Source organism: Triticum dicoccoides, chromosome 1B (genome assembly GCF_002162155.2).
Source record: "Triticum dicoccoides isolate Atlit2015 ecotype Zavitan chromosome 1B, WEW_v2.0, whole genome shotgun sequence".
Taxonomy (NCBI): domain Eukaryota; kingdom Viridiplantae; phylum Streptophyta; class Magnoliopsida; order Poales; family Poaceae; genus Triticum; species Triticum dicoccoides.
Window position 1 is genome coordinate 315,420,502 of NC_041381.1, and position 22,328 is coordinate 315,442,829.

The following is a 22,328-nucleotide window of genomic DNA, read 5'->3' on the forward strand; positions in this document are numbered from 1 at the left end:
TGGGGAAGGCTCCAGTGCACAGCAGAGGCAAGTAGCCAAACACATGCATTCTTCATCAAACTAGGAAGCAGTACAACGAGGATACAAGCAGCTACAGAGGTACAGCAGGCGGACACACGGTTACAACCATCAGGGAGGCAAGTGAAGCTTGGCCACTGATCACTGGAACAATTAACTTGAGCTAAGAAGGATAACATTGGAAACTAGCTAAAACTCGCTTCGGTTTGTGCCTACAGAACAATCAGACAGCTCATGTAGCCTCGACCACCTCGTGGTCCAGAGCAGCCTGACCACCACGGTTGATCAGGGCGTCTTCGACAGCCGTGGCCTCCTCGTCATCAAGTTTGAACAGAGCACGTAGCGCCAATATCACTGTTGGCGATAGCTCGTGCTGGAAACGGCGGCCCAGTTCATCCAGTGCATCCTTAGTGACATCTTTGCCGTCTTGCACGATCCCAAGGCTTCGGCAGACGAGCTTCTCAGCCTCCACCGAGACCGGAGCAACATCCCAACGCTGGAGTTGATTGTGACGCCTGCCATGGTCTTCCTTCGGGTGTTCTGCGCGCGTGACTCGGGAGGTGGTGCAGGCAGGAGCGCAGCCTCTGGCTACTTGAAGAGGGCGTCGAAGCTGTCGTGGCCGTGGCGAGTCGGTGATGGGGTGCGGCGAGCTGGCTGGCTAGTGACATGAAGAGGCGTGGCCAGCGAGGGGCGTGTCTGGCTAGTGACCTGACGGGGCGAGCTGGGTGGCGTGGAGAGCTCGTATCCTGGTGGGCGTGCTGGCGTTGAGGAAGAGGCAGACAACGTCGGGGCAGGGGTTGGAGCCGGAAGGATGCGAAGGACGGGGCTAGCAGGCGTGCCTCCGACTGCGGCAGCTTCATCAGGCATTATCACCGGAGATGGCGGAGTTGGGAGGACGGACGTGGGGGAAGTCGAGCGCGTTGCGTCGAGAGGGTGCGTGCAGCGCAAAGAGCCACCCCGCGGGCTCCTGGCAGGGCTGGCGGAAGAGTCAGCGGCTCCAGCTTGCCGACGCCTGTGCCCATCTCGACCCTCGCGGTCATCGCGTCCCCGCCTCTGGTCGCCACCACGGTCACTGTCGTGGTCACGGGCAGCGCGTGAACGGCTGCGTCCTGGACACCTGGAGGCCCTGTCGTCACGCCCGTGGTCGCGGCCCCGATGCGCGTCATCTTCATCGTCGTCACGGCGCCCATGGCCGTGCCCATCGCGAGGCTCCTCCTGAGCGTCCGACGGCGCCCGTTCGCCATCCACCACACGGTGGTGCCAAGTGTGCTCGTAGACGTCCGGGTTGGCTCTTGGGTCGTCGTCGTTAGCGCCGGAGTAGTCCTCGTGGAGCCCCAGGTGGACCAGGACTCTGTAGCGGAGACGGTGCCGGCCACGCCCTCGCCGCTGGGCGCGTCTGGCAGGCAGCGAGAGCTGCATCACCTTTGGGATGCAGCTTGGGTTCGTCGTCCACGCCCAGATGCCGAGTGTGTGTGCGTCTTCCTTGCGGGTGGAGGGCGGGAGGATGTAGTCGAGCTCACTGTTGACGCCAATGACGCGGCCGATGGTGTCCTCATTCCAGGCATGCAGGGGGATGCCCTCCAAGCTGAGCTGAACATGGTGCTTCATCTCCTGGTGCTCTGCTTGCGCCTCCATGATCCAAGGCTTGGGGAGGAGCTGCAGCTGGTCACGCTCGAAGTTGCCGCGGGCGATGACGTCGTCCGGTGGTGAGGGTGGGTGAAGTTGGCGAGGAAGTCCTCAGGGACGTGGCGCACGACGGTGACGAGGTTGAGCGGCGCATTGAACTCCTTGTGCAGAGCGTTGGCGACGGCCGAGGTGAAAACAGAGCGGCGGCGGTCACCTCCCAGCGAGATGAGCACAACAGCTGGCGAGGGCGTCGGCCTGCACCTCCATGTCCGGCGATGACGGCGCGACGACCCTCCCCATGGCCGGCCTGAGCTGCGGGTCGCCAGCACGGAGCTGCGGGGCGCCAGCGCGGCGAGCCATCAAGGCGTTGCGGTAGGAGAGGTCTTGCGAAAGAGGCGGTCGCAGAGGAGGGGTGGCCTGGCGAGCCCGAACTGGAGCGGCAGGGCGAGCAGAAGCAGGAGGGCGTCCCCTGTTCGGGCACCCACGGGCCCGATGGCCAGGCCGGAAGCAGGCGTTGCAGCGCACCTCCTCCATGCACTCCCTGATGTGGTGAAGTGGGGAGAAACAATTGAAGCACTTGCCCACAAGGTGCGGGGGGATATGAAGGTGCTTGCGATGCGCAGAGGGCAGCGGAGGCAGAAGCGGCCGCGGGGAATCGCGCGCCGAGCCCACGCGCGTCCAGCCTGGCTCCAGCAGCTCGCTCTGAGCATGGCCATGAAGGCGCGCGGCGGGGGCAGCGGGAGACCGGGGAGAAAGCTGGGGAGGCGTCGTCCCGTCGCCGCATGTCCCATCACCCGCATTGATGGCGGCATCGCCATGAATGCCCACAGCAGGGGCGACGATGATGGACGCGATGCGCACGCATCGGCCTTGAAGCTCCGGTTGCGTCTCCAGAACCTCGTCCGCATTCAAAGCCGCCTGGATCCGCGCGCAGGAGGACGGCGAGGGCAGGGGGGATCCAGATCCGCGCAGCGGCCGATCAAGATCGGGCAGGGACGCGTCAGCGACAGCAGAGATCACCACCGGGACGAAACCGCGCGGCAGGCGGGGCGGGGGCGGCGGTAGCTGAAACGGGCGCAGCGAGAGGGAGGAAGGGGTGGCCGGCGAGGCCGGAATGGCCCTCGCCGGGAGGGGCTGGTGGTGGTGAGGCGGGCTCGGTGGTGGAGGGTCGCTGCGCTCCATCCAGCAGCGCTACAGCACAGTCGTCTTGCTCAATCAAATACAACATGAAGGTTTCTAGGGTGTGGTCACCTTTAGGTACATGTTTTATAACTCAAGTACTTCAGCCTCTAGGCTCATCTGAAACAAAATTGTTGACTCGCAGACGCGTCGTGGCCGGATCGCGTGCAGTCCGCCCTCACATCAATGGAGGATGAGTGGGATTATTTTGTGCGTGGGACTAACCAGCTTCGCAGAGAAGTAGACTACCAGCAGGAGAAGCACCGGACTGAAAAGGATGGCCTAATGCAACAACTTCAACGTAGCTGCCAAGATCTGATGTTTCTAAAGTATCTCAGCCTCTGCCTGATCATGGGACTAGTTGTAGTTTCCCTGTTAGCTTTTCGTTAGTTGAGTTTCTAAACCATTAGCCATTAACAATTACAGGCGTTCTGTCACGCTTTTGTTTCCATGTCGTGGTCACCTGCAATGTTTACATGCAATTAAGCAGGTACTCCATTGTATGCTCGACATAATTTGGTTTGCCTCCGATATGTACTACTACATCCAGAAGGTGTTTGCCTCCGATATTGTATGCTCAACATAATTTGGTTTGCCTCCGATATGTATGAATACATCTATCATATGTTACGTTCTGTGCTACATTGTATGTTCCGTGTCAGAAGCCGCGTCGAACCTGTAGGCGACCTTGCCAATACATCCAGAAGGTGTTCTTCCGTGTCATAAGCCGCGTCGAACCAGTTGGCGATGCTTGCCAATACATGCGGAAGGTGTTCGGACTCACAAGTCGCGTGGAACCTGTTGTCGGCGCTTGCCAAACCCACCTCCTCCCCTGACTTACCCCAGCGCAATCTTTAGCTTACACAGCTTTATATTCTCACGCGCACCTCCCGAGCACACCTCTCACCCAACTAAACCGACCACACACCCCACACACCCCTTCGCCCAACCTTTCTCGGATTAAGCCGTCACGTTGCTCCAGGCTAATAACGTTGTCACTGCATGGCGAGATCTCCGTGACACAACACTCCAGGTATGTGCCTTCAATCTCAATAGCAGGGGCATTATATTATGTTAATTGTTAATTTTTAAAGATCTAAGACATAGGAACTCTGTGGGGTTTATATCATGCTTGGTAGATTATGGCCCAGGACCGAGTTTCGAAGGGTGGACCCAGTACCGAAGAGCAAGATTTGGCTCATATGGTACCCAACATGGTCCATATTCCTTATGACCCATGTATTGCTGGGGGTCAGCGATACCTCTAGTCTGTCACTAACAGCATTCTTATGTCTTATTCTTCACAGGAAACGGCTCAAGTTTGGCTAAACTACCTTGAGAACCAGGTACAAGTGGCCTTCGCAGACAATAAACAGCTCACCCGGGACTTATTGGGTGGCCTTCGCTGTACCTGCAAGACATTGCTAAGCACGTCTGTGCAATAGAAGAGATGGGTCGATCCGTGGTGTTGACTCATTGTATGGACGAGGATAATCAAAGACTAAGGAATGATAGATGTGTGTTTCAGGCTAAGATCGACTACATGGACGAGGATATCAAAAAGATTCCAATGATGTTATGAAGATGAGAGAAGCATGTGGTCTAACATCGCTTCCATGAAAGTAATGAATCATGAAGTTGTAATAGTTTTTGGAATGATATTTCGTCCTTACCGCTATATGTGAGCTCTTCATTACATAGTTTGTTGGTCTTCTACCTGGATGAGATGTTGTTTTTGTGAATGAGCTTTTGGCTTCAAGGAATATAGCGATGCTTGTTGGAACCGCAGCCCTCTAGCTACCTCTCCTCACAATCGAACGGAGGTGGAAGAAGATGAACAGTAGATGAGAATTTTCCGGCGACGAACGCCCCGGCCGCCAAACGGCCTGTATGTTGGCTACTATTCAACTCAACTACAAAACACTTACATGGAGGTACACACGCACACACGCAACACAACCTAGAAGAACTCTCACGTCGACCAGGCGCACACCACGGTCCCGACGGAGACTACATCTTCCTGGCTATTCCCCTGCTTTACACAGCTAATGAACATGGCTTTATATTGGTAGCCGTACGCACGCACACAGGGCCGGCCGCTCTACTCGCCACGCACGACCTGGCCACGATCTGCATGCAGCGCCAACGGATGCACGTTCAGCGCATGCACAACTTTCTCTCAACGGCCAGCCTCACGTACTCATCCATTCCCTGAAACTAGCTAACTACTTGCATGCAGCTAATAGCCTCAAACCGAAGCACAGGTGCACACATGCCGTACATGACACATGGTCAAGATTAAGTCTAACATTTTCCCTCCTAATCTTGACATGACTCACCAATGGCCGTCCTTCTTCCTCGGCGACACACGCCAAGCTCCTCCGGCGACACACGCCTGGCGTTCCTCCGCGCCGCGCACGTCCCGCGCGCACCCGACGAGCCCGACCGCACTAGTGCGTCCCGCACGTCCCGCGCGTATCCAACGCGCCCGACGAGCCCGACAGCACCAGACGCTCACTGCGTGCCTCCTCCGCGTCCGCCATGGCAGCCGCCACGCCGCGCCTCCGTGCCACGCACCTTCCACGGCTGTCGCCCCGAGCCGTCGCGACCTCTGCGCCACCACACAGGTCCTTCGCGACCTCCTCGTCTCCGCGACCGCCGTGCCCTTCGCGCGCACTCCCCACGTCCCCGCGCTCCCATCGTGCATGTACGCGATCTGCGCAACCAGGTCCAGCGCCTCGACGCGGTCCACTCCCGCGGTCCGGACGTGCCCGACACGTCCAGTGCGCACCCATAACACGCACCGGTCACGTCCGGCTCGCCGCCGCGTCTTATTGCCCTACACCGCCGCGGCCTCCATGCCGCCATGACATGCTGCGCTGCCGCGCCACCACGCAACGCCTCGGCGGCCTCCGCGGTCGCCGCACGCACGACGTCACAATTGGGGCATTGGAAGCAGATTGGTACCAAGATTGGTAATTTTTACATGTCAGTACCAAGATTGGGGCGAGCCGTTGCAAAAAGACTAAAAGTGTGTTTTATACGTATTGACAGAAAAGCTGACCGGTTGGGCCCGCCCGTCAGGCGACACGCTGGCCAGTGCGCGCGTGCCCGCGCGCTGACTGGGCGCTGACAGGGACGAGGCCGGCTCCCGTTTAGGGCGCGGCTGGTGCGGTCGAGCCACACCCCCGCTCACTCCCCCCGCTCTGCTCTGCTTTCTTCTTCCTTCTCTCTGCCTCGCCGCCGGCTGCGCCCGCCCCCGCCGGACGCCACACGACGCTGCCGCAGCCATGGTTTTTGAAGACGAGAGCAGCGACGAGAACTCAAGCCTCCCGTACATGCACTCCGAAACCTCCACCGATGGGCTCAATCAGGTCAGTTACTCCATTGGAGCTAGGGTTAGGGCTAGGTTTAGGAAAATTTTGGGATTTTTCTGTCTAGGTGGTCTTTGCTGTGAGGATTTCGTTTGATTTGCTTTGTCCTCGTCCTCTGCACATGATGCTAACTTGGATTTTGCTTGGGCAGGTGCCTTTCTCTCTTCAGGACCCGGATTACAATGGTCTTGAGCTAGATCTGATAGTGCTGTGCGAGAAGCATGGGAAGTCATCAGAGAGGCTTGTTGCATTTGAAGGAACAATGACTGGGAGAAGGTTCTTAGCATGTGCAGAGCCGGTAATTTTCTTGCCTTATTGATTATGCACAGGATATGTTCATTGGAAGTCACATAGTCTTGTTTGCGAATTGTTATTCAGTTATGTGATTGGTAATTTTGTTAGTCATATATGTCATACTGTAGTGCTCATTGTAGGAATGGTGAATACTATGGTCAGTAGAGTGCATTTAGGCTAAATATAGGCTCAAGCATGCTCTGTTGTGTGCACATGAATGCTCTGTTGTATGCAATGTTGCTTAGTACTCACATTAGCCATTAGCTGATGTGTGACTCTTAATAAGTAACTGTTGCTTACTGCTGATAGTAGGTACTGTCATTAGCTAGTTTGTTCCTGCAGGCTAATGTAGTGTATTTAGCTAGGCTAATGTAGGATTCCATTATATTAATGGCCAATTATAAGTTGGTTATTATGCAAAGTTGAATGTAGTGTTACTCTGCTAATTATATACTGATCACCCTCTTGCTTAGCACATGGATGTGCAAATTCAGTGTTGGTCAGTACCAACATTAGCTACTGGCATGAACTAACTGTTGCTTACTACTATTAGTAGTTGTATTGTACTAAATTTTGCCTTGTTATTTTTCCAGGAAGGTCAGAATTGTGGGTTTGTTCGATGGGTTGATGAGCAGTGGCCCCCAACAATGGAGAATGCATTGCTGAAGCTTTGGTCAATGGTTGAAGAGAGCAAGTCTGCTAGGGTGGATGATAATCTTCAAAGTTCTTTAACTATTCACCATTTGACAGAAGAAAATAAGAAGCTGGATGCACAATATGACAAGTTAGTGAAAGATGTGCATCAACTTGTGGACTTTCAGCAGGATAGGGTTGTGGATTTCAGTTATCTGCAGTCAGCTGTCACATATCAGCACCAATGCAGAGCTGAATTGGTGGCTGGTATGAATGCAAAAATGGCAAAGAAAGATGCAGCTCTAGAGAAGCTTCAACAGAAGTTTGAAATCCTGTGCAACCTGACAAGTGCTCAAGCAACTGCCATCCAAAACCTCAAGTTGAAGAAGATGAAAGAGAAGCAATTGAGGATTGAGGCTCAAGAGAATTTGGAGCTGAAGAATGTAGAGTTCACAAAGTTTGAGGAGAAGCTCACCCAAGAGAAGCTAGAGTTGAAGTTCCAGGTTGCTGATCTGCTGAAGCTTAAGGAAAACCATAAAGAAGAGAAGCAGATGCAAGAGTTTAAGATTACTGAGCTCATGAAGGCAGAGGAGAAGTTGAAGGAGAAGATCAAGGGGATCCAGGCCATCTTGGAGAACTGAACAAGATGAATTAAGATTAGTGGGCATTGCAGACCTTTTGGGAAGGATGGCTGTGCAATGGCCTAGTAACTTAGAATTATGGTAGTGTAATGTATGGTTCTAGAACTAATTGTGAACTCTGGCTGTTTATGTACCTACTAATATGATATTCATCCTTTTGTGAGAAAAGGATGGATTGTGCATTTGAACTCCACTATGTAATGTGAACAATGGTTGTGTATTCCTATAATGTGTTGAACTCCAGTTAGTATCATTTGCTTATGTTAGACTGAAAATGATGGTTAAATGCATTTGAGGAATAGTTACATATGTTAGAGTGATGCTTAAATGCTTAAATGCATTTGCAAAAGGAATAGTTTTAGGTGGTTCCGTCGACGCCGAGACACCCTAGACCCTAGTTGATGGCTTTAGGTGGTTCCGTCGACCCCGAGCCACCAAAACCCAAAATGATGGCTTTAGGTGGTTCCGTCGACCCCGAGACACCCTAGACCCTAGTTGATGGCTTTAGGTGGTTCCGTCGACCCCGAGCCACCAAAACATAGACAACATAAAAAGGACCATTTTGAGCATAGACAACATATCAATAATAAAAAGAATCATTTTTATCATAACAACATATCAATCATAAAAAGAACCATCCAAGCTTGCATAATCAATAACTCCAGCATATCAAGATAGTCCATTCCAGGCATTCACTCATAAGTTGCATCCACATCAACAAAAGCCATATATGGCATTGATTCTTAAAGTACACCACCAAAGCAAAGATGACATTGTACACCACCACATGAAGTATCTAGTTACCACTTGCATAGAAGTACCTCCCCCATCCAGTATGTCTACCACCAGCACCTCTCCCAGCAACAGATGTGGAGGGAGCAGTAGATGTGGAGGGACCAGATTGTCTTGGGGCAGAGAATGCACCTCTCCCTCTCCCAACACCTCTTGCAGCACCTGGTGCAGCACCTCTCACAGCACCTCTTCCAGCAGCTTGAGCTGCTGCAGCACCTCTCCCAGCTCCTCTCCTAGCTCCTCTCCCAGCTCCTCTCCCAGCTCCTCTCCCAGCTGTTGGTGTTGTTGTAGGAGCTGCATGAGAGGTTGTTGTTGCTGGTGTAGTAGCAGCACCACCACCATTGGAATTCCTTGCAAGAGGCTTGCATAAACAAGAAGGAAAATGAGTAAGTACTTAAAAAAATGGAACATACAAGAAGGAAAACCACTTATAAGAGGATTACCACATGTTTGTTCTTCCTCAAAGCCAGCTCAGGCTTCAACTGCTTGAGGCAGCTTGTGTACCTATGTCCTTGCAGTCCACAATTGCTACATGTTATAGTCCCCATTCTTGATGTGTCCTTAGGCTTTGGAACTTCAAATTTCCCCTTGATCCTCTTCTCTTTCTTTCTTCCTCTCTTCACTTTAAATGCAGGTGGGTCAATGTCTGGACCAGGGGTCTTTGTCCAGTCATGCTCACCAGGAACTGGATAGATCATTGGTTCATAAGCTGCCACATAAAATTCTTTCTTGAAGAACTTGCTGACATAATCCTCTGGTTTTCTTTTGCCCTTGTTGATTGCTGAGATGGCATGGTTACATGGGATGCCACTGAGGTCCCATTTTCTGCACCCACATGTGTGCACTTGCAAGTCAACAGCATGGGTTTGCTGCCCACTTGTAACCTGCCACAAGTTCACACCGGCTTGAATTGGTTTGCAATATTTGGCCCTCTCCTTCTCAACCTCTAGCTTCTCACTATAATGGGGTGTTATGTCCCATCTAGCTGTCTTTGCACTCTCCCTATTCCTATGCCACCTCATCATCTGTTTTTCCTTTATTCCATCACACATTGTCCTAATTGGTTTCTTCCTAACATCTAGGACATACTTGTTGAACACCTCAGACAAATTGTTAACTACAAGGTCAGTCTTGCAGTTTGTGTCAAATGCATGCCTTGCCATGTTTTCTTGGGTATTTGACAAAGCCACTCCCAAGCTTCCTGACATTCAGCTCTAAGGTCATTCATTGCAATGTTAAATTTGTGTTCACTATATGCATAGGCAGCATTATCCATACACTTCTTCAGATCTTCCCCCCTAAACCCAGCATTTTGGAAGTTTGCATAGATATGCCTAAGGCAGAACCTTTGGTTGCACTTAGGAAAGACAGCATTCACTGCATTTAGTAGGCCCTGGGACACACAATTAAACTAGCTAAGCTACTATCTAGCACAAAACAACCATATAGGAACAAGGACATAAGATGCAAGCACATACCTTTTGTCTATCTGACATTATTGTATATGGACCAAACTGTCCCTCTTCTCCTCCTAGGCAGATTTTAAGTTGGTGTAGAAACCAACACCAGTTAGGTGTGTCCTCTTGCCCAACAATACCAAATGCTAGTGGGTATATATTGTTGTTGCCATCTCTACCAGTGGCAGCAAGTAGTTGAGCACCAGTAGTTAACTTAATGAAGCACCCATCAACACCTGAATGAGCAAGCAAATTCAATATTTAAAACATTCAAATGCATTTCAAGATGAAACAATATGTAACTAATGCACAAGGTGAACAAACTAACCAATGAATGGTCTGCACCCCTTGAGAAACCCCTCCCTTGCTCCATTGATGCAATAGAACATAGCATGGAATCTTGGACCTGGATGGGGGATTTTTTCAGTGGGTGTTGAAGTTACAGTAATGACTACTACTCTACTCCCAGGGTTTGTATCCATCACTGTCTGAGCATAGTCTTTCAACCTAGGGTATTGCTTCTTGTGGTCTCCTAGCACAGCATCAATAGCTATGTTCTTTGCTCTATATGCCATTGACTTGGGCACATCCACACCATACTTCTCCATGCAAGCATCAATCAAAGTCTGAATGCCAGTTGTTAGATCAGATCTGAACAGTGACTCATACTTCTGTGCAAGCCACTTGGCACTTACCCTTGTTGTCTCTGTACTAGTAGGGCAAGTGTGCTTAATTCTCATCTTCTTAATTACAAAAGTAGTTTCACCTTTTATAACTGTTGCCACCATAAAGAAGTTGCAATTTTTTTGGTTGCATTCTACAATTATTCTTTGATCTGAGTTCCTATGATATCTGAAGTTTCTTTCTTGAGTGATGTGTAGGTTCAACAAAGCCTCTCTGAATTGATGTTGATCCAACAAAGCCTCACTAAATCCTTGGGTTTCCATCACTGCAATCATATTCAGGTATGTTACATCTGAACTACAGAGCTTCAACTCAAACATTTCTGAAGCATCAAAATAGAACCTAACATCCAAAATGTCATCATACAAACTGCAAAATGAAATAACAGAAAAAATGGTTAATAAACAATTTTACTTAACAGATAGGCTAACATATAAACAAAGCTTTGTTTAAGTTAACATATAATTTGGACTCTACTCTAGTTAGGAATTTTTTAAGTTAACATATAAACAAAGCTTTGCTTAAGTTAACATATAAACAAAGCTTTGTTTAAGTTAACTAATGGTGCTCTGACAATTTGGACTAAGAAATAACAATGTAATCCACTAATGCTGCTCTGCTCTGCTCTAGTTAGGAACTAGCAATTAGAGTGCTAAACATGCAGACAGTAAACCAGGCAGTAAACCCTAACCCTAATCCCCAATTTCAGTTTGCAAAGATGGAACAATGGAACACTTACAGAACACCACCGATGCCATGAGTCCACTGATGGGCGGTGCTAGGGTTGGCCAACCAAATTCGCGCCATCTTCAGCCTCTGCTCCATCGACAACGCCGGCTCCGCAAAATCTTCGTCCTCGCTACTGTACTCCGAGCTGGAGTAGCAACCACTCCCATCGAGGCCTAAGCGGGGAGGTCGCCGCCGCTTGCATCGCCCTGGCCATCGTCGCCTGCCGGAGTAGCCGAGGCCATCGTCGCCTAGGGCACAGCAGCCGCGGGGGAGAGGAGGGCGCGAGGGACGAGCAACCGCGGTGGAGGTGACAGCGCCTAAGCAGTTCGATCCATGACTACGATGGCGTGGTGTGGCGGGCGGCGGGGCGGGCGGGGAGCCAGCCGCCGGCGAGGAGGAGAAGGAAGAGGGCAGAGCGGGGTCGGGGTGTGGCTCGACCGCACCAGCCGCGCCCTAAACGGTGCGAGCCGGCCTCGTCCCAGTCAGCGCCCAGTCAGCGCGCGGGCACGCGCGCACTGGCCAGCGTGTCGCCTGACGGGCGGGCCCAACCGGTCAGCTTTTCTGTCAATACGTATAAAACACACTTTTAGTCTTTTTTGCAACGGCTCGCCCCAATCTGGGTACTGACATGTAAAAATTACCAATCTTGGTACCAATCTGCTTCCAATGCCTCAATTGTGATACTTCTGTGCAATTTACTCACTCGCCACGCACGACCCGGCCACGATCTGCATGCAGCGCCAACGGATGCACGTTCAGCGCATGCACAACTTTCTCTCAGCGGCCAGCCTCACGTACTCATCCATTCCCTGAAACTAGCTAACTACTTGCATGCAGCTAATAGCCTCAAACCGAAGCACAGGTGCACACATGCCGTACATGACACATGGTCAAGATTAAGTCTAACATTTTCCCTCCTAATCTTGACATGACTCACCAATGGCCGTCCTTCTTCCTCGGCGACACACGCCAAGCTCCTCCGGCGACACACGCCTGGCGTTCCTCCGCGCCGCGCACGTCCCGCGCGCACCCGACGAGCCTGACCGCACTAGTGCGTCCCGCACGTCCCGCGCGTACCCAACGCGTCCGACGAGCCCGACAGCACCAGACGCTCACTGCGTGCCTCCTCCGCGTCCGCCATTGCAGCCGCCACGCCGCGCCTCCGTGCCACGCACCTTCCACGGCTGTCGCCCCGAGCCGTCGCGACCTCTGCGCCACCACGCAGGTCCTTCGCGACCTCCTCGTCTCCGCGACCGTCGTGCCCTTCGCGCGCACTCCCCTCGTCCCCGCGCTCCCACCGTGCATGTACGCGATCTGCGCAACCAGGTCCAGCGCCTCGACGCGGTCCACTCCCACGGTCCGGACGTGCCCGACACGTCCAGTGCGCACCCATAACACGCACCGGTCACGCCTGGCTCGCCGCCGCGTCTTATTGCCCTACATCGCTGCGGCCTCCATGCCGCCATGACATGCTGCGCCGCCGCGCCACCACGCAACGCCTCGGCGGCCTCCGCGGTCGCCGCACGCACGACGTCACCGCCCGCCGCATCCGCCACGCGCCATGAGAGCCACAGCGCCGCCCACCTCCATGGGCCGACACACGGCCCGGAGCTCCATCGCGCAGCCTTCGGCAAAAGGCGACACCCAAGATGAAACCGGCTCATGATACCAAATGTTGGAACCGCAGCCCTCTAGCTACCTCTCCTCACAATCGAACGGAGGTGGAAAAAGATGAACAGTAGACGAAAATTTTCCGGCAACGAACGCCCCGGCCGCCGAACGGCCTGTATGTTTGCTACTATTCAACTCAACTACAAAACACTTACATGGAGGTACACACGCAACACAATCTAGAAGAACTCTCACGTCGACCAGGCGCACACCACGGCCCCGACGGAGACTACATCTTCCTGGCTATTCCCCCGCTTTACACAGCTAATGAACATGGCTTTATATTGGCAGCCGTACGCACGCACACAGGGCCAGCCGCTCCACTCGCCACGCACGACCCGGCCACGATCTGCATGCAGCGCCAACGGATGCACGTTCAGCGCATGCACAACTTTCTCTGAACGGCCAGCCTCACGTACTCATCCATTCCCTGAAACTAGCTAACTACTTGCATGCAGCTAATAGCCTCAAACCGAAGCACAGGTGCACACATGCACGTACATGACACATGGTCAAGATTAAGTCTAACAGTGCTTTCATGGTTCTCCAATGTGATGGTCGTGTATGTACGCTAAACCTGCTTATTTCCAGTGCATGCGTTCCTGTAAGAATTTATAGGTTTGTTTACACCGACAATACACTTGCGTGTACGCGCTCGGAAATAAGAAATCGGCGTGGTTGGGACGACAATACACCTGGCATGTCTACGTTAATTATCAGCCCGTCCAGCATTGTTGGGACGAATGTGCACCTGCCGTGTCTATACTAAATGTCAGCCCATCCGGCCTCGTTGCAACGACAATGTAGTTGTCGTGTAAGCGTTGCAATTACATATTTAACGGCACCCTTGGTCTGATGGAGAAGAATAATGAACTCATGACAAAGCTAATGGAGGACTACTCAGAGTTTCGTAAAGAGATGCGGACAGGGATCTCGCAGAGCCTATATAATATGAAGCTTAAGTGACAGGTTAGGGGGTTGCGACCTGTGCCCTTGAACTTTGTAATATGCATGTAACCTAATAATTGTCCAATTCTAAGTGGATTCCAGTTAACATGATGTGTATTAGGTTGCCATGTTGCGTGTTTTCTGATACTATCTTTAACTGGATTCCAGTTAACAATAGCTTTACCCCTCTTCAACTTGCGATAGTTATGCACACAACTGATAGAAAGAAAGATACAACCAGAAGTACTAATGTTACTGCTCATATAATGTCATCAGCATTACAAAGAGCATCATATAGCATAGCAACAAACCCATACCAACTCACAGAAACAAAGATACATCCAGAAGTACTAATGTGACTGCTCATATCATTTTTTCAGCATTATGAAGAGCACCAGCAAGCATAGCAGCAAACCGAGAGCAAGGCCTAACTTCATGAGCAACAAGATCTCTCTTGCTATCAGTATGAAAGCATTCATCATCGTCAACAGTCTGCCATCATGAGCGTCGTTGCTGGCTATACTGGATGCAAAGTTTCGCCGCTTGCTCACGCTCAAGCTCTTCCCTTGTAGATCTAGCGTACTGTAGTGCAACAGCAGCATCTTCACCTACAAGGAAGCGTTGCTGAATCAGATACTCCACATATTGCAGCTCCTAATGCCAGAATTTATGCGTACCCTGAAATTTGGGAAACAGGAAACCATACACTAAATTAGTGATGCCTCGATATGATGGGTAACCAAAAGCTGAATGTGTTGAATGAGAAGATCTTACTCCGTCTGATTTGCACTTGTAGAACACCCAGCCTTCATGAGGATACTTCCTTCAGAAAAGAACACCAACCTGCTCATGACAACGGGGGCAGAGTACAAGTGGAAGTTGGTAGACTCGGGTAAAGGAACAAACGCCAGATACAGAATAACTCCCGGCGGACATCACAAGAGAAAGGAGGACTACTAGGCTAGTGGTTTGAGATTTAGGGATCTAGATATTTGGGGACGAATGGATGTGAGCTGAGGTGTTGCAGCAGTGGCCCGGCTAGATATAATATGTATATGAGATACGCCAAACGTCAGATTTGACTGAACGAAGATGCGCGAAGACAACAGGCGAGTTGGCGTGTCAGTCAAGTAGGCATGTCAGTGTATTGTTGAAACGTCGGCGCATCAGGTGCGTCAGTGTCTGGCATAAGTGATGGCGTCTGCAGTGTGACGGCACGCCCTTTGATTTCGTGCGCATATGAAATAACATAAACCCAGAAGGTCCGCCTGTTTTCACACAAGCGGCAGATCCCCACGCGTGCCCTTGTACCTATATAAGCACAAGAGGAGAGGTCGTACGGGGATCAACTAGGCTACGTTCCACTACACTGTCGCGATGCCATCACCGGCTTCCAACATGGAGAGCATCATTCAGGACCCAGTCAGACATCTGGGGAATGCGGCTGGCGTTGCATTTCCTCAGCTTCCCCAGGAGATGACCGCCGGCGAGGAAAGGTTCTTCCTGCTGATGTACATCCGGCTGTGCGAGGAACCCCATCACGAGCTCGCCCGTGTGTTGGATGGGCGCACAGAAGCCGATGAGGAGCGCCTCGTTGAAAACATCAGCTGGTCGCAGTTCTTCGAATAGGAGAGCCAGGTGCATGCATTGCAGGCATGCGGTCCTGAACGCCTTCAGGTTGCGCGTGAGTATGTCAACTTTATGAAGACTCTTGCAAACCTGGAGGGCGAGACCGGTGCCAATGCCGATGTTATGCGGGTAGCCATGGACCGTATTGGCCATGCAAGGGAACACCTTGCAGGTGTTGAAGCTCAAGAAGTCGCAGGTCGTGCGCTAGGCCAACCGAGAATTGCTCCTTCGTAGGAAAAAAAGGATATAATCCTTATGTTACCAATCTAGTTGAGTCGTGCGTGTTAACCCGAAACAACTCAGGTTAATGTATCTTCTACTCCCTCCGTTCCAAAATAATTGTCTTTCTAGTCATCTCAAATGGACTACAACATACGGATGTATGTAGACATGTTTTAGAATGTAGATTCACTCATTTTGCTCCGTATGTAGTCATTTGTTGAAATCTCTAGAAAGACAATTATTCCGGAACGGAGGGAGTACTATCTTTTGAAGGTTGTATATTATTTTCGCTCTTACTCAGTCGATACTCCCTAATATTTAGTGTATTCATATTACTGGATGCACTAGTTATGAGTTACTAGCTTCAGGGAACAGCCTTACTGCATTGAAAGATGTTTGTAATTGTACAGCCGCTGAACCCGCCGGATGTTCTGCTTTCTTGAGGCTGGTTGTAATGGGTAGTATCATAAGTTAGTATCATGCATATGATACTAGTGTATGATACTACCTTCCTAATGCATAACATCATATGGTAGTATCATAGATGACTTTATTTATTGTCATGTATGGCACATACTAGTGTAGCATTTATTATGATACCGTATCATGATATGATACTCAACTCTCTCTTACTTCATTTAATTTTATGCTACCCCATCAAAGTTGCCTAGTTGTCATGCATGATACTAGCTATGATACTCCCATTACAACCAGCCTGACCGAGAAGGTCTGATATGAGTGAATAGATGTGGGGAAACGTGCGACAGTAGTAAACATAACGTATACAACATTAACCCTCCAACTGTAAACCATTCCCCAACAGTCGTCGGCTGAACTGCTTTCTTATTAGTGTCTTCAACTCCGGCAATCGCTCGCCGTCCTCTGTTCGCTTCTTCAGCCTCCTGGCGACCCTGTCCTTTGCACCCAGACGATGTCTAAATCTAAAAGATCTGGTGTTTCTATCGGAGGGCCTCCGGAGGCACGGTCAGTCAACCGCATCTGGTCAATGGATGAAATCCATGAGGAAAAGCATCATGGATCTGCAGCGGCGGCGCTCGAATCCTCCTCGAAGCCGTGAGTGTGCAATCCCAGTCACGGCGGTGGCACTACCAACGATCCATCCGCTATAAGCAATTCGTAATAGCCGTGAAACAACAGTTGTACTTATCCACCCTCTTTAATCTAGTGCAATGACACTATTTTCCCAGTACAAATGCCAACGGATGAAGGGGAGCGAAGATTATGGCTTGTTCATGTTCCTGATGCTATGAAGTATGAAGAATTTGGGAAGTACGACACCGATGACAAAAGCAACGAACATGCAGCGGCGGTGAGTATCTGCAGCCAGCCTTCGATTTCATTCATGATCGCATTTCTTAATCCTCGTTTGTGTTCGCGTCATGATCGGATTGTGGTTCGTTCTATGTTCAAATATAGCTGCCCCATGATGAAGGAGCATTGAAATACGTTGGTCCACCTGGGTTTATTCACCATGTTAGGACTAACTTTCTGGCAGATAGGATTCAACCGCCCGTGACAACACCCATCCCTGCTGGCTTGAGTGCTTCGGAAATTCATCGTACACAGATCATACATTATGTGGGCATGCGCACCCCTTGGAGTTTCAGCATTCTGATACAGGAAACCGACCTCCATGTCCTTCCTATGCCAATCGGACTGACGAAGCACTTTAAGGGCTTCGCTGGGCGTCTGGCTAAACTAATAACAACAAAAACTTGTGCTTGTCATTGGAACGTATGGATGGAGATCTGGAATCAGCAATTCATCTTGGGAGATGGCTGGCGGGAAGTGCTCCTGGCGAACATGATACGTGTAGTGGATATTATTACCTTCTCTGTCCAAGCGAAGTTGGAGATGCAGCTCATGATGTACCTCGCAATGGACTCGATGGAGAAGATTATCAAGTGCCATCAACATCATCAGGTATGCTCTAGTGTTGTAACACAATACATCGTACGATATCGTGTACTACTCCGACATTTTCTTATGCCACATATGCCGACACCAACTCCAACAAATTCGGGGTGCAGGATAGGACACTCCCATTTCAAGAAGGAGGCAAAGATTTTCGTGAAGGTCATGCTTCCGGGGAGTGAGCATGTGCCACTGGCCATTCCTGTTGGCTCGGCGCCTCTCCTGCGTAGAGAATTGCCGAGACTCGTGGAGCTAGACACAGGCACCGGATGTACATGGCACGTCCACCTGGTGCACCAATATGATGATGGAGAGAGATCACTGGTGCTGGATGAAGGCTGGCCAGAGTTCGCACACAAGCATGGATTCAGGCCAGGTTGCATTGGCCAATTCGAGGTCGTCCACCCAGCATACATCAAGGCCAGATTCTTCGAAAGGGACGGCATTGAGATTATGTATGGCGACTGCGTGTACTAGGAGGAACTTGGGTTCTAAGTTGTAATGAATTGTGATGAATTGCGTTTAACGCTTATAACATGAAAGCAATGAGAATCACGCATTGCGTAAGTTGTCAGTCAATGCATATTTTGTTAACGCTAGATCAGTCGAAACTAAGCAATGGAATGCACAAGTTGCCAAACCATGAATACTATGTTTGCAAAATAGCATTACAACCAAGAACTGTTGTACTAAAACATGCATTGCATAAGTTGTCAATCCATGGATATTATGTTTACACAAGATCATTCAAATCGACCACTAAATGCTAAAACATGTGTTGCGTTTCTTGAGCTGCATCTTCTAGTTTTTCTTTCTCCTGTTCTTCTCCTTCCTCCTCTGACTAGCACCATATACATGGTATGTGGGGTACGTTAATGCTCCATCTGTCATGCCTTTCTTCAAACGCTTCACTGTATGTGTAGGAGTCTTATACGGGTCATTATTGATGACCTGACTACGTTGGGATGGAGAACACATGTCCGCATCGCTTTCTGTGCTTTCGCTACCATGCAGCTACTCCTGCGCATGGTTTCCTTCAGTGTTTGGTTCATCATCCTCCTATATTTCCTTGTCATCACCTTCTAGCGTGCCATTCTCCTTTTCATGTTCATCCTCATCGTTTCGACTGGCATGCTCCACCTCCTGCTCCTGAGCCGTTATACGTTCATTGTCGTTAGTCAATAGTTTCTCCTCCTCCTCCTCCTCCTCCTCCTCCACGTCATCATCCTTGTCCTACTCCTCGAGACTCTCCTTGTCATCATCATCCTCCTCATCCATCTCTACATCAGAGTCCACAATTTCATACCTTCCGGTTGCATGGAGAGCCCTTTTAATCCTTATCCTAGCTCTCTGTGTTCCATATTCACAATCCTCCAACGTTAGAATAACAACAAGATGGGAAAGGGCACGAGGATTAACATACTGAAAATTTTATGACACCTACAGGGCTTTCTTGAACATGTCGATACGAGTTTCCGGCGGCTGTCTCTTAACTTCATGGAGCAATAGCAGCGAACGAAATCATGCCTCCTCCTAAGGATTGAGATGGACTTAGTAAGGCAAACGATGGCTATTTGGTAACAAATTGGGTTTTTGGTCGCTTACCAGTTTGTCCATGATGCCACAATGTCCACCTGAGATCCCTCCAGGACGCGACGGTGAAGACGTTGGTGGTCCTCTACGTCAGTCTCAGTACCGTCTGCTAGATCGATGTGTTCTTCTCAACATGAAGGTTCAAACGGATGTGCCTGGATAGACACATTAGGTAGCATCTGAATGATTATGGGTCGCGCGCTGCCTCTGGCACACTCTCCTTCGCCTACATCCAGTCGTTTATGTACGACAGGTGCATCGTGGCCCAGTTCTGCTGACCCTTCCTCTTCCTTCTGTTAGTCCTGCGACAGAACCAGGCCAATAAGTGTAATGAGGTATGAAATGAAAAGCCAATGTCCATAGATTGAGTGATGCATTGCGTATGCATGCATCTCGACTAGTACACGAGATTTCGGTGGGGACATCCTGTAATCGTCTGAACTATCAGCACACCCTTTCAGGCATATAGTGCTCCATGATGAAGAAGCATATAAAAGGACACTTTGAACGCCATAGCTGATGCCCTTCGTAGCACATTACGTCCAACGTCAGATTCTTCTATTCAATATGGTCATACGGCGTCCAACCCACCTACAAATAAACAGGGAGGGCGTTTAGGGCCTGCTAACAAAAGTTGCCAGACGAGCGTCGAAATTAGCATCACTTAGCTCTGTGTGTGTGTGTTAGCACGTCCATATGCCTGCTATTCACCTGGTAAGATAGTTGCACGTTGCCGATGAGATTCCTTGCACGTAGAAATACTTCAAAGTATGTCGGGCCGACATGGTACTATGCGTACAAAGACAGATCGTGTTCTTTTGTGGACACAGGTCTGCAGACGGGAAGATGAGCCCACGTCCACACTTGCAACAGGATAATGCATCCGCCGATGTTCGACTTGTACTTTGAACGGTGGCATGCCTCACAGTTGATGATACAACCAGGCAAGGGCGGCGGATCCCCAGCTGAACTGCCCAGCTTGCTCCTGATGTCTACTACGCAACCTTCTTCTTGTAGACATTGTTGGGCCTCCAAGTGCAGAGGTTTGTAGAACAGTAGCAAATTTCCCTCAAGTGGATGACCTAAGGTTTATCAATCCGTGGGAGGCGTAGGATGAAGATGGTCTCTCTCAAACAACCCTGCAACCAAATAGCAAAGAGTCTCTTATGTCCCCAACACACCCAATAAAATGGTAAATTGTATAGGTACACTAGTTCGGCGAAGAGATGGTGATACAAGTGCAATATGGATGGTAGATATAGGTTTTTATAATCTGAAAATATAAAAACAACAAGGTAAATAATGATAAAAGTGAGCACAAACGGTATTGCAATGCTTTGAAACAAGGCTAGGGTTCATACTTTCACTAGTGCAAGTTCTCTCAACAATAATAACATAATTGGATCATATAATAATTCCTCAACGTGCAACAAAGAGTCACTCCAAAGTCACTAATAGAGGAGAACAAACGAAGAGGTTATTGTAGGGTACGAGACCACCTCAAAGTTATTCTTTCCGACCAATCCATTGAACTATTCCTATAAATGTCACAAACAGCCCTAGAGTTCGTAGTAAAATAACACCTTAAGACATACATCAACCAAAACCCTAATGTCACCTAGATACTCCAACGTCACCTCAAGTATCCGCGGGTATGATTATACGATATGCATCACACAATCTCAGATTCATCTATTCAAACCAACACAAAGAACTTCAAAGAGTGACCCAAAGTTTCTACCAGAGAGTCAAGACAAAAATGTGTGCCAACCCCTATGCATAAGTTCACAAGGTCACTGAACCCGCAAGTTGATCACCAAAACATACATCAAGTAGATCACACGAATATCCCATTGTCACCACAGATAAGCACATGCAAGACATGCATCAAGTGTTCTCAAATCCTAAAAGACTCAATCCGATAAGATAACTTCAAAGGGAAAACTCAATCCATTACAAGAAGGTAGAGGGGGAGAAACATCATAAGATCCAACTATAATAGCAAAGCTCGCGGTACATCAAGATCGTGCCGAATCAAGAACACGAGAGAGAGAGAGAGAGGGAGAGAGAGAGAGAGAGAGATCAAACACATAGCTACTGGTACATACCCTCAGCCCCAAGGGTGAACTACTCCCTCCTCATCATGGAGAGCACCGGGATGATGAAGATGGCCACCGGTGATGGATCCCCCCTCCGGCAGGGTGCCGGAACAGGGTCCCGATTGGTTTTTGGTGGCTACAGAGGCTTGCGGCGGCGGAACTCCCGATCTAGCTTTTGTTCTGGAAGTTTGGGGATTTATAGGAGGGGTTGGCGTCGATTTCACGTCAGGGGGGCCCACAGGGAGTCCACGAGGCAAGGGGGGCGCCCTCCACCCTCGTGGTGCCCTCGGGGCTCTCCTCCGGTAGCTTTCGTTCCAGTATTTTTTATATTTTCCAAAAATATTCGCCATTGATTTTCAGCACATTTTGAGAACTTTTATTTCTGCACAAAAGCAACACCATGGTAGCTTTGCTGAAAACGGTGTCAGTCCGGGTTAGTTCTAACCAAATCATACCAAAATCATGTAAATATTATAAACATGGCATGAATACATCAAAATTATAGATATGTTGAGACGTATCAAGCATCCCCAAGCTTAACTCTTGCTCATCCTCGAGTAGGTAAATGATAAAAATAGAATTTTTGATGTGGAATGCTACCTAACATATTTATCAATGTAATCTTCTCTATTGTGGCAAAAATATTTAGATCTATAAGATTCAAAACAAAAGTTTAATATTGACATAAAAACAGTAATACTTCAAGCATACTGACAAGGCAATTATTTCTTCTCAAAATAACATGGCCAAAAAAAGCTATCCCTACAAAATCATATAGTCTGGCTATGCTCTACCTTCATCACA

The 22,328-nt window shown here is 49.6% G+C and overlaps 1 protein-coding gene across 1 annotated transcript; it reads right to left on the reverse strand.

The window, feature by feature from the left end:
• Positions 1-8,456: 8,456 nt before the first annotated feature.
• LOC119304519 lies at positions 8,457-11,600 on the reverse strand. The gene is made up of 5 exons (XM_037581604.1): positions 11,438-11,600; positions 10,343-11,067; positions 10,036-10,250; positions 9,001-9,950; positions 8,457-8,918 (listed from the first exon to the last, which is right to left on the reverse strand). The coding sequence occupies exons 1-4, from the start codon at positions 11,521-11,523 to the stop codon at positions 9,675-9,677; spliced, it is 1,302 nt and encodes a 433-aa protein (XP_037437501.1). The 5' UTR covers positions 11,524-11,600; the 3' UTR covers positions 8,457-8,918; positions 9,001-9,674.
• Between the last annotated feature and the right edge of the window lie 10,728 nt (positions 11,601-22,328).

Bases quoted from the DNA above. Each gene is read 5' to 3' on its own strand.
- LOC119304519 (XM_037581604.1), bottom strand. From the start codon at position 11,523: ATGGAGCAGAGGCTGAAGATGGCGCGAATTTGGTTGGCCAACCCTAGC. The intron at 11,068-11,437 runs GTAAGTGTTCCA...TTCATTTTGCAG, and splicing joins CATGGCATCGGTGGTGTTCT to TTTGTATGATGACATTTTGG. The intron at 9,951-10,035 runs GTATGTGCTTGC...TGTGTGTCCCAG, and splicing joins TAATGTCAGATAGACAAAAG to GGCCTACTAAATGCAGTGAA.